The sequence below is a fragment of the Marmota marmota genome, unplaced genomic scaffold (assembly GCF_001458135.2).
Source record: "Marmota marmota marmota unplaced genomic scaffold, marMar, whole genome shotgun sequence".
Classification (NCBI taxonomy): Eukaryota; Metazoa; Chordata; class Mammalia; order Rodentia; family Sciuridae; genus Marmota; species Marmota marmota.
The window spans coordinates 39,408,456-39,421,214 of NW_026000005.1; the positions used below are offsets into that span (position 1 = coordinate 39,408,456).

Genomic DNA, 12,759 nt, shown 5'->3' on the forward strand with positions numbered 1-12,759 from the left:
TAAACCCAGCTCTCAGGAGGCTGAAGAAGGAGAATGGAAGATTCAAAGCCAGACTAGGCAACTTGGCAAGATCCTGTCTCAAAATAAAAAATAAAAAGGACTGGGGAAGTAGCTCAGTGGCAGAGTGTTGCCTAGCATGTGGAAAGCCCCAGATATGATCCCTAGTATGACCAAAAAAAAAAAAAAAACCCATTCTTGTTTAGATGATTGGGTATATTTCAGCATTACAGCAAATCAAGAGGCATATATAATTTTGTCTCTTCATTGGTGATACTAAATTTAATGATGACACATAGACTTTGGCTGAGCCTTATTTGTTTGGGACTTTTTGCACTGTTAAAGTGATTGGGACATTGTGGCACTATTCACAATAGCCCAAAGGTAGGAACAACCCAAATGTCCAACAACAACAGATGAATGAATAAGCAAACTGTTAACGTTCACACACAGGAACATTGTTCAGCCATATAAGGGAAAAAGGTGCTGATACTCACTACCACCTGGATGAGCTTCAAAAATTTATGTAAAGTGAAAATTTTAAAAGCTCACCTTATAATACTGTTCCATTTATATGAAATATCTGAAATAGGTGAATCCATTGGATTGTTTTTCTTTAAAGTGGTTAATTTCATGCTATGTGAGTTACACCTCAAGAGAAATTAAGTGAAGCAGAATCTATGGGAGTTAAGTAGCATGTAAGTGATTAAGAGGCTGCTTTATGATTTTTCATCCAGAATATATCACGTCAATCCAGCTAAAATACAAGGGTTCATTTCTACTTGGTTTGTGAATTTGGATGATTTAGAATGGTATCAACTGGAGGGTTCATAAGTGAAATAAACCAGACTCAGAAAATCAAGGGTTGAATGTTTTGCTCTGTGGAAGCTAAACATAAAGATCAGGGAAGATCAGTGGAGTAAAAGAAGGAGGTAGAGAGGAAGAGAAGAGGGAAGGGAAAGTGGGGGCACCTGGGGCTGAAATGGAGACGATCAAATTCCATGCATGTATGATTGTGTCGAAATAAACCCAACTATTACATATAACTATGATACACTAATCAAAAAATGGTATCAACCTATGTTTTTAAATTTTGTTATTGATGTATTATACTAATAGTAGGATTCCTTGTTACATATTTATACATGCACATAACCTAATTTGGTCTATTTTATTCTCCAGTGCCTACCCTTTCCCACCCGCTTCCCTTACCAGACCTCCTCCTCTACCCTATCGCTCTCTCTTCTGGTTTCATGAGTTCACTCCTCATTTTTTTCTTTTTCTTTTTTTCTTTATAGCTTCCATATATGAGATAAAATATATGACTCTTGACTTTCTAAGTCTGGTTTTCGTCTTACTTAACATATTGCTCTCAAGTCCAATTCATATTCCTTCAAATGACAATTTTGTTCTTTATGGATGAATAAAATTCCATTATACATTATAAATTTGTCTACATTATAGATGTATACCACGTTTAAAAATCCATTCATCCATTAATGGACACCTCAGCTGGTTCCATAACTTGGCTATTGTAAATTGTGCTGCTATAGACAAAGGCATGCATGTGTCTCTGTAGTGTGATGACTGTAACTCTTTTTTTTTTTAATTTTTAAGTTGTTAATGGATCTTTATTTATTTATATGTGGTGCTGAGAATCGAACCCTGTGCCTCACATATTCTAGGCAAGTGCTCCACCACTGAGCTGCAACCCCAGCCCAAGTGTAACTCTTTAGGATAAATCCAGAGGAGTCGATAGCTGGGTCAGATGGTGTTTCCATGCCTAGTCTTTTGAGGAACCTCCATACTGACTTCTACAATGTATTGGAGTTGACCTCTTCACCTTCTCTTTGACTTCCAATTTAGAAGAATCTTTTTACCTTGGATTGCTTAATGAGATAAAAATAGGAAATAGAGGTTACCAAATCATCTAGTTTTTATAGCATTTTCTTCTTTCAATCCAGTTTAGAATCAAGGAATTTCAAAACCTATGTTGGTTCTGTTTCTGATATGAACTATAAAGGAATGAAGCAATATGTGGAACAGGAATTTATTAGGACAATTCTAGATACCAGAGTGTCAAAGCATATCAAGTGACAACGAATTTTCTGCTTACCGACCCAGTATTTACTTTTTATCTCATAAAGTATATTAAACTGTGAGGAAACTTTATTTGGGATGACATTTATAGAGATAATTTGTTAGAAGCTCAGATGTTCAAAACTAAGAGAATGTTGATTAGTCATTAAAATAACATTTAAGGGCTGGGACTAGGGCTCAGTGCTAGAGCACTTGCTTAGCATGTGTGAGACACTGGGTTCTATTCTTAGCACCAATATAAATAAATAAATAAATAAAATCAAGGTCTATCAACAACTAAAAATTTGTTTAAAAATTTAAGAAGAGATTATAATACCAAATTTATAATACCAAACAGCTAATGCTACGAGATCACAATAATTGATAAAATGCAGAATGAAAAATAATGTTTGATCTGCTGTGTTAAAAAAACATAATTCGTTCATATGGGGAAAAAAAGACAAAAAGGGAAAAATTTAACAGGAATATAGCTGTTAGTCTGTCTGCTTCTAATTTTGTGCATTTTTCAAATGTGCAATAGTAAACAAGATTTTTGTAACAATGGCTCCAATCTGCAGAGTACTAGCTGTGTGCTAGGCACTGTGCCTTGTCATTTATTCTCTCAGCAACTTTGGAGACAGATGCTGTCATTAGGTAAAGGAATTAAAGTGGAGAGCTAAGAAAAGTTGCTCCAGCCAAATTCTATCAAAGGCGGTTATTATGGTCTCCGTGTGAGGTGTTCCCCCAGAGCCCATATGTGGACAATGCAGGAAAGCTTATAGGTGAAAGGACTGGGTTATAAGGACTTTAATCTCATTAGTGTTATTAATTCATGTATAGGGGTTAACTGGGTGGTAACTGTGGGTAGGTAGGATGTGGCTGGAGGAGATGGGTCACTGAGGTAAGATTCCCCAGGTAAAATGGCAGGAGATGGTCCTCACTCAATGGCTGACCTTTCCCTCCTCGGCTCCACCTTGGCTCACCTGATCTAGCTTTAAGTACAGAAGACTGTATATGTTTCTTGTAAATTCTTGGCACACCTTCCTAAAGTAAACAGAAGATGAACCAACACTGGTGAATCATCTGCACTCAGACCTGGGCAGAGAGAAGCCAATGGAATGATCCTCCTAGGAATGGGGCCAAGGGCACTCTTTTGGCCTTGATTCTGGACTCATGGAAACTTTCTTGGAAGTCCCAAAATGCAATAAAACACCCCACAGAGGTATGGAGGACACATACTTCCTCGATCTTCTACTCACTCTCTTTAAGACATGGTGGAAAGAGTAGCAGAGGGTAGCAAGTCAGTCTCCTGAGATTCACTTACATATGTTGTTAAATCCATACTGGAAAATGTACCGACTTCTATGTATTGAGACATATAAATACATGTCCTGCTTTGGACCCATATATATATATATATATATATATATATATATATATATACCCATATGTATATACATATATATATACACACACATATATATATATATATAACTTATTATAAAAATTACTTATATATAGAATCTCAATATGTGTTTATATCCAGTAGTTCCTTCTTATCCACAGTTTTTGCTTTCCTTGGTTTCAATTACTTCTGGTCAACTGCAGTTCAAAAATATTAAATGGAAAATTCCAGAAAGAAACAATATGTTTTAAAGAACTATTACAATATTTGATCTAATTGTTCTATTTTATTATAATCTTTGATAATCTCTTACTGTGCCTAATGTATATATTAAACCTTATCGTGCATGTGTATATATAGGAAAAAGCATTTATATCTAGGGTCAGTATTAGCTGCGGTTTCGAGATGCTGTTACTCAGCTACTCGATGGATCATTTGACGACAGAAGGGACAGGGAGTGGGTAGGAGTTGGGGACAGAAACAGCATTAGATTGGAGACTGTAGCTCCTAATAGAAGAAACAATCAAAATGGCACTCTTTAAAGTTGCAGTTGTTTAATGAGCACTTGCAGTATACCTAGCTTTGTGTCTCCATGTATTCTCTCTCACACTGTTGTATTTCCTTTTATAAATATTTTCAATTGCAATACATAACACAGACATTTTAAGAAGGTGTAACTTAAGCCTAGTGGATTACTTTAAGTGAACATTCTTGTCACTACTACCCAGGTCAAGTTTTGTCAGTTTTTGCCCCATTTATTTTTATTGTCATTGCTGTTGTGCTGGAGATCATACCCGGGGGCACTTTACCACTGAGCTGCATCACCAGCCCTTTTTTCATTTTTTTTTTTTTTTTTTGAGACAGAGTCTCCCTAAGTTGCTTAGAGCCTTGGTAAGAGGCTAAGGCTACCCTGGAGCTTGTGATCCTCAGCATTGCGAGTTGCTGGGATTACAGGTCTGCGCCATGATGCTGGGTGCCCATGTATTTTGAAGCTGTAATATTAAGTGGGAAATAAAATTCGAATTGCTCTTTCATTATAAAAGTGGCAAGAAGTCACATGCACTGATATATAAAGAGTTCCTCATATGCTATTTTTGTCTGTGAGAATAAAATTCCTGAAAATGAAGTTTGTTACTAAAATGTGCCCTCTTTGAGGACATATGAATGAAGGTGGCTCAATCAAAGTAGTATGACAGGATTTTTTTTTTTTTTTTTTTGAGACAGAGTCTCCCTAAGTTGCTTAGAGCCTTGGTAAGAGGCTAAGGCTACCCTGGAGCTTGTGATCCTCAGCATTGCGAGTTGCTGGGATTACAGGTCTGCGCCATGATGCTGGGTGCCCATGTATTTTGAAGCTGTAATATTAAGTGGNTTTTTTTTTTTTTGGTACCAGGGATTGAACCCAGAGGTGCTCAACCACTGAGCCAATCCCCAGCCCTCTTTTTCTAAAAATTTTTTAGTTGTAGATGAACACAATATACCTTTTATTTATTTATTTATTTTCATGAGGTGCTGAATATTGAACCCAGTGCCTCACATGAGCTAGGCAAGCGCTCTACCACTGATCCACATCCCTAGCACCCCCTTTTTTGTTGTTGTTGTTATTGTCAATGGACCTTTATTTTATTTATTTATATGTGGTGCTGAGAATCGAACCCAGTGCCTCACACATGCCAGGCAGTGCTGTACCACTGAGCCATAACCACAGCCCAACCCAGTCCTGTTCATATTCTATTTTGAGACAGATTCTCGCTAAATTGCTCAGGGCCTTGCTAAGCTGCTGAGGCTGGCTTTGAACTTGAGATTCTCCTGCCTCAGCCTCCCAAGCCACTGGGATTACAGGTGTGTACCACCGTGCCGAGCTAAGCAGCAGGACTTCTTATGTAGGAAATCTCTGCACCCCTCCAGTTTTCATGTTGGAGAGGTGGTGACACAGGGCCATGGCTGGGGGTGTGGACCTTGAATTCAAACAGATCAACCTGGTGTACACTGTGTGACCTGGGAAACCTTCACCTCTATTAGCCTTGATTTCCCTTTCTGTAGAAAGACCAGCAAGAGTATAATGACCAGGGTCAGTGATACACACCTGTAATCCCAGCAACTTGGAAGCTGTGGCAGGAGGATTCCAAGTTCGAGGCCAGCCTCAGTAACATAGGAAGACCCTGTCTCAATAAAAAAGAAATGGGGTGTGGCTCAGTGGTAAAGCATCCTTGGGTTTGATCCCCAGGACCAAAAATATTAAAAAAGTACTATGATCACCGTGTTGGTGTCGTGACTTCATAAGGATTAAATGAAAATACCCAGGCAGAGTTCCTGTTTGGTGTATAGTAAACATTAAACAACACTGTATTATTTCTGTCTTGTTGTATTAGCTCACCTGAACTAAGGCTCAGTGTGAGGTACCTGATTGCAGTACAGGGAACAGGCACTAACTGATCCTGATTCTATGAGCCTTTTCTCTTTCTCACAGTTCAGGTGTGTGTTGGCATCTTTGTGATACTGATTATATACAACTATTGGTTCCTTTACATCCCTTATTTGACATGGCTTTACTTTGACTGGCGGACCCCAGAGCAAGGAGGCAGGAGATCCAACTGGATCAGAAACTGGCCTGTTTGGAAGTACTTTAAGGACTATTTTCCAATTCATGTGAGTAGAATTGTTTTTATAAACTATTATATTGAGTTTGGAAGGTGGACATTTGTTTTCATCACCTGTATCAGGCTCTTTCCTTTTCAGCGGGAGTGCCTTAATTCACTTTGTGCTCCTATCATGGAATACCAGAGACTGGGAATTTTATAGAAGAAATGTATTTCTCACAGCTCTGGGTGCTGGGATATCCATATCAAGGGGTCAGCATCTGGTGAGGGCCTTCTTGCTACATCATTCTGTGGCAGATGCCGAAGGTCAAGAGGGAAAAAAAGAGCAAGAGGGGGTCACACTTATTCTTTCAGAAGGAGCCCACTGCAGCAATGATAGTGTGAATCTCCTCACCCAACCCCTTGGCCCTGCCTCCCAGTGCTGTTGCCCTGAGGACTAAGTTTCCCACACACGTGCTTTTGTGGAGGACACATTCAAACCTAAGCAGGGAGAAAGTCTGCTGTTGGGCTCAAGTTGCTAAATGAACTTTAAGATGAATTGACACAAACTTGAAGGCTGTATATGAAGGGACCTAGGCTCAGAGGATATTTTAGAAAATTCGAAACAATTCCAAGCCAGGGAACAAAAATGAACCATGTTCTCTATTTTTCTCTTGACACAAAAACTTATCATGTGGTCTTTTCTCAATTATTGCTTTATTGTTTTATTGCTTTATCTCTGTGTGAATGTGCTATAGCTCATGAAAACTTGGGATTTGGATCCCAGTCACAACTACCTCTTTGGGTTTCACCCCCATGGAATATTTGCGGCTGGAGCCTTTGGAAATTTTTGTTCCGCCTACTCGGACTTCAAGGACCTGTTTCCCGGCTTCACTGTGTATCTTCATGTGCTCCAATGTTGGTTCTGCTGTCCTCTCTTCCGAGAATATTTTATGAGTAATGGTAAGTGGTGCCAGGTCACCATTTCTCCAGCGCACTAGGGTGGCAGGAACACACAGGACATTCACTTGGGTTTTACTTGTTCTTAGAGTGAAATCCTGTGTCCTTGTCCCCATCTGGCACCTCACAGGCTGCCTGCACATCCCTCACCTCTGCTGGACTGCAGGGTCACAAAGCCTATTATCTGTTCTGTCGCAAGTGTCTATCATGGTGACAGAAACATAGGAATGTTTGATATATTTTAATCCAAGGAAAGAATAAATTGAAGAATGCATTTTGTATATCCAGATGTGGGGGAGGGAACCATAGGGCAGATAAGCGGTAAATCATACCCTTGGAGAGGTACTTGGCATACTTTAATGAATATTAGAAATGGAAATCATCCTCCACCATGTCTTGAAGTAATGGCAGTGATACAGATCAACATACTCAACTTGCTTCTTTGTCTTCCCAGATTAACTGTTACTTGGTTCAGAAATAGCAGCCCTTGGGCTGGGGGTACAGCTCAGTGGTGGAGCATTTGCCCAGCATACTCAGGGTCCAGGGTTATATCTCCAGCACTGTGGGAAAAGAAAGAAAGGAAGGAAGGAAGCGAGAGAGAAAGGAAACGAGTCCATTCTACTCTGCTACTTTGAACCAGTAGAAGGTTCAATTCTGAGAATAAAATTAATCTGAAGTATCATAAAGATACTATATATGTCTATGTAAAAGTCAAAGCTTGTGTCACTAAATCTCATTTCAACTTAAGAGGTTCAACTTCTTTGTTTTTCCAACTTTATAAATCTTGAACTACAGCCATGAACTACAGTAACTAACAAAATGTTTTATATTTGTGGACATGGTATAGGATAATTATTCTTGTCTTGGTAGTTCCTGGATCCAAAGAAAAATGGATAATTTTTTTGAGAAATTATTTCAGGATCAAGAAGGGACATATTTAAGGATATAATTTTCCATGACTTTCCAGAATTTTACTACTTTCTATTATTTTTTGAGGTTACTGTTGTCATTATATATCTTGTAGCAAATTAGTTCAAGTTGTTTCTCTTTATGAGTCCCTAAGAAGAAAGGTGTCCATTGTGGGCTACTGAGCACACTAGAGGGCACACTAAACTCCCAAATTACCGGGTGATCTGACCTTTGGTCTCTAGGGGGCGCACTAACCCCTTCCAAACACCAAAGGAGTGGGGTGGCCTTCTCTGCTTGTTTGGCAAACATTTCCCTAGAGTTTTATAACAGGAAGAAAATTAAAAAGGAATTTTTAAACTAAAAAAAAAGCACAGAAACGTATTTACAGTACACTGTTAGCTGATTAAAAGTATAACCACAGGTGAATTTGAGTAGTGTAGTTAAGAGCAGGTTTGGCAAATTCTTGGCACTGGAGAGGCAGGCGCACCCTCACCCCACCCCATTATGGCAGTGTCAGACACAAATAATCAATCTCAGAGTCTCTCCATGAAGTGACCCACAGCCTGGCTGTTTCTATAGTTGATGGATGAAGGGAAATCTTTCTGCTGTACTGGTTTATATCATGACATCTTCATTTTTGCTATAACCTTCAATCTCTTAAGCCAGTGGAGGTTTAGGCTTGTCTCTGAGTAGATAGTCCCCAGTACATCCTCCCAGAACCTGCTTCTTAGGTCAGCACAGGGCTAAGAAGAGTTCCCTTCTCTCAACCTGCTTGGTGACTGCCCTGTAAGGTTGTGAAAGACAGCCAGACATGTACCCCAGATCTCGTGTTATAAGGAACCAATGGGGCTTCAAAGGTCCTTTGCTACAGGTATCTTACTCAAGAGGTCTCTGTGGCTACAAGTCCTTTTCAGTTCCACCTCTAACCCTTTCCTCTTGGCCCATCTTGGTGTGTCTATACTCACTTCTGCATTTCAAAGCTCATGTCCTTTTGGGCTAACCATTAAGTCTGGGCAGGTAGCTAAGATCTGATCACAACAGCCACATATGTCATGGAGAGGACTTTAGATTTTACCTTGTAGGTAAGCCACCAGGAACTTGTCAGGGATTTTGAGCAAAAGAGGGACCTGATTGAATTTTGTGTTACAAAATTCACCTGATCATTCAGGTGGTAGCTGGGAGATAGGTTGGAGGGTATGAGGCTGCAGACTGTAATGAGGAGAGAGGCCTACTGCAGTGACAGAGCGGAACTGATAAGGGCTAAGCAGGGACTGTGACAGAGGAAATGCAGGAGAGGAAGTCAATGTGAAAAATAGTTGATAGTTGACAAGGATAGATGATCAACTTACCCTGACGAAGGCAACTCTATTTTGCTGTTATTATCAGCATCTGGCACAGCACCTGGCCTGAAGCACCTGTTTGATAAATGCTTTTGAATGAATGAATGAGCCACCACTTAAAGTGGTGGCAAACAGAGGGGAACACATCTGGGAGGAGTTGCATTTCTGGCCTGGGCTCTGGATAGACAAGTCCCATTCACCTTGATTGATGATGTTGGAATTGGAACCACATGGGAGGTTTAATTTAATGGCTTTTGTGTGAAGACTTGAAGTTGGAGGAGTCTTGCAGCTGATAAGGTAGAGATATCCATTGGAGATGCGGGCCTAGAGGCTAAGCAGGAAGATCTCCCAAAAGATAGATTTGGGAGAACTCAGCACATACAGTAATAGTTGAGTCCATGGGTGCAAATGAGGTTAGAAGACAAGAGAGACAATGAGAGAGCTGTCATAAAGCAACCTTGAAGGATGCAAGGTAGGAGCCACATGTCTGGGACTCTAGAGGCCCTCTTTGCAGTGGAAGAGATACCTCTGTTGTCACTCAGGCCACCCCGAGCAGATGGGGACACCTTGAACTCACTGAGAATTCACTCCATCAAGGCGGGTTGGCTTGTTTCCTCCAACTCAACATCCTCTGCCTCTGACATCATTTTACATGGACCAAAAGGAACCCTAGTAAAATTAGCATATCATTTTCTTTAAGAGATGAAGTGTACTATGTCTTAATAAAGCTTGTCTGACACATTTTGTTTTGTCTAAATGGATAAAACCTGCAAAGAGAGGAATCTTAAAGCATTAAAAAACAATTATCTCTGCAATGTGAGTCATGACTGGTTTGTGTTTTCATCTCTATTCCTTTCTGTGTTTTCCTCCAAGAGCCCATAGGACATTTAAAATCTGAAAAGAAATCTTTAGTTTTTAAAAATTACTCGATATGTAGACTGAACAGCTATCTGTCTTAAATGAACTATGTATATTTGAAGACTGACTTTACATTTAGAGTCAAATCTATATATTTTAAAATTATTTCGAGATCTGGCAAGTAATCTAGGTTACTAATCTAATGTCTGAATTTTTAAAGTGATTTGCTATGAATTCAGGTTTGGAAAATAAGAATCCATACAGAATATCTGAAAACAGCCCATTGTGTGTTCTGAAGGTCCAGTCAACCTCTTGGAAGAGTTCTGTGCAAGGACCTGCTAGGGCAATGATCAAGGCCACCACATGTAGCTCTGCAGCTTGTACATTGAACAACACCCCCGGCAAGGAGAACTGTAGAGTTTAGAAGTTAGTGCACAATCAATTCAAACAAGTGGTAGCCTTCCTAACGATCGGTGACATTTTGAAGAACAAACCCATCACCTGCCTAAAGGTAGATCTCATTAATGGAATGAATACATTATCAAGGATTTGGCTATGAAAAAACTTACAAACTTTCAAAGTGCCCCCGAAATAAACAGCATAGGAAATGTTGTTAAATGTTCAGTTACCCTACAATATCATAGAAATTTTTTAATTTTTAAGAAGAGACAACTAATTACATATTTCCTTTTATTCATTAAGGGGCTGTTTCGGTGTCGAAGGAAAGTCTGTCTTATGTGTTGAGTCAGGAGGGAGGTGGAAACATTTCAGTCATTGTCCTTGGGGGTGCCAAAGAAGCACTGGATGCCCATCCAGGAAAATTGACTCTGGTCATCCGCCCAAGGAAAGGATTTATTAAAATTGCTTTGACTCATGGGTAAGTGGCTTTTTGTTGAAGGTAACTGGGTCAAGAAGGTTAAGACTTTATGAACACAAAGAAGGAAAGTCATTTTTCTAGCCCTTAAGGACTTCCTCCAAGTTGATCTTAGAATAAAAGCAGGTGTGGATGTTCTTGGGGACCATAACACAACCTTTCTATGGAGGTTGCTTGGTGCCATGGCGTCCAGGAACTAACAAAAAAACAAAATGTGCACACAGCGTAAATTTCCCACCAAAGGAACAAAATCCAATGAAAAGGAAGCTTCCCGAAACCCTGAGTAGCTTGCCGAATCACTCTCCTTCAAGTGTAATGCAGTTTCAGTCCTTTGAATAGGAAGTTACCTATATAGTACAAGGAGGCCTGGGCACATTCAAGAATTTCTAGGTTTTTTCATTGCAAATGTCAGCTGGACCAAAGAAATTATCTAAATCTTTCATCTCAAATTCTTATCCTTCCCCTTTGTTATTTGCAGTGCCCATTTGGTCCCAGTGTTTTCTTTTGGTGAAAATGATCTGTTTAAACAAATTAACAACCCTGAGGGCTCATGGCTTCGGACTGTTCAAGAAAAGCTGCAGAAGATCATGGGGTTTTCTTTGCCACTGTTTCATGCCAGAGGAATTTTTCAGTACAGTTTTGGCTTCATTCCCTATCGGAAACCTATCCACACTGTTGGTATGTACAGAAAATGAAACAAATTGTTATCTCGCTTTTAAGCAATATTAATGTTATTAAGGTGCCCATGTAAGACAAGTGGATTTGGATAAAATTTCCTAACATAATAATTTGTAGGTGTTATTTGAGCTTTAATTATCATATGCATTTTATTTATGAAATGGCTGTTTTCCAGTTGAATGGGGATTGCTTTCAAGAACACCATTATTGAACTACAGGTAGAACCCAGTTTTACGCCACTGAGTCACACAGAAATAAAGTTGCTAATACTCTGTAATGAATCATTTTCTCTGTACCAGCTGATGGCATGACAGTTCTTGAACAAGTTCCATCAGCATCTATTAAACAGAAGAAAATTTCTATGTAAAAGATATTTTCATCACATTTCACTTAAGCATCAATTTCTATAGCAAAAGCATTTTTTTGTGTATGTGCAATTGGCTAAATTTATATGTATTCTGGTATTGACTGATTTTATTTTTAAAAGTTACACATTTTGGAGAATTGAGTTGTTAAGAGGAGGGTAAAGATCTAAAAGGACAGAAGCAGAGCCAGGTCCTTGTATCTGGAAGGCTGAGGCAGGAGGATGGCTTAAGCATAGGGATTTGAGACCAGCCTGGGCAACACAGCATGACCCTGCTTTAAATAAATAAGTAAATAAATAAGAGCATAATGAGTGAGCTCCTCGAGTTGGGGGGAGACTGGTGAGTAAAAGGGAAAATGAGCCATAGCAGAATTAACCAAAACTAGATATTTTATATGAAACTGGAATAATATTTGCACCATGGATTAAATGAAATTGAAATATAGTGACTTTTTTTTTTTTTAAAGATCTATTCCACTAGAATAAGATTTTCCAGTAACTGTTTACATAGCTTTGGGGTTTCCATGTTGTCACATAATGCCATCTTTAACTCAGATGTAACATTTACAGCCTGTTGGATAGTTGGTGTTTTAGGAGCACTGAAATAAGTTTAAGGTTACAACCGTATCCTTCAAGATCAGATGGCTACATTTCTTTGGTATAATATTAATTGATCATTTTTGATCCCTATGTACAAAGTCCTATTACTGGTTTTGGGG

At 39.2% G+C, this 12,759-nt stretch overlaps 1 protein-coding gene across 2 annotated transcripts in view; it reads left to right on the top strand.

The window, feature by feature from the left end:
• Positions 1-12,759, top strand: part of Mogat1 (monoacylglycerol O-acyltransferase 1) — a 39,412-nt gene that overhangs the window by 12,037 nt on the left and 14,616 nt on the right. Inside the window, exons 2-5 of one of the 2 annotated variants that reach the window (XM_015481454.2) lie at positions 5,949-6,127; positions 6,816-7,020; positions 10,827-11,001; positions 11,477-11,676. In XM_015481454.2, coding sequence (XP_015336940.1) covers positions 5,949-6,127; positions 6,816-7,020; positions 10,827-11,001; positions 11,477-11,676 — 759 coding nt within the window. The remainder of the gene's footprint in view (positions 1-5,948; positions 6,128-6,815; positions 7,021-10,826; positions 11,002-11,476; positions 11,677-12,759) is intronic. The other variant, XM_048808605.1, reaches the window with a different exon arrangement.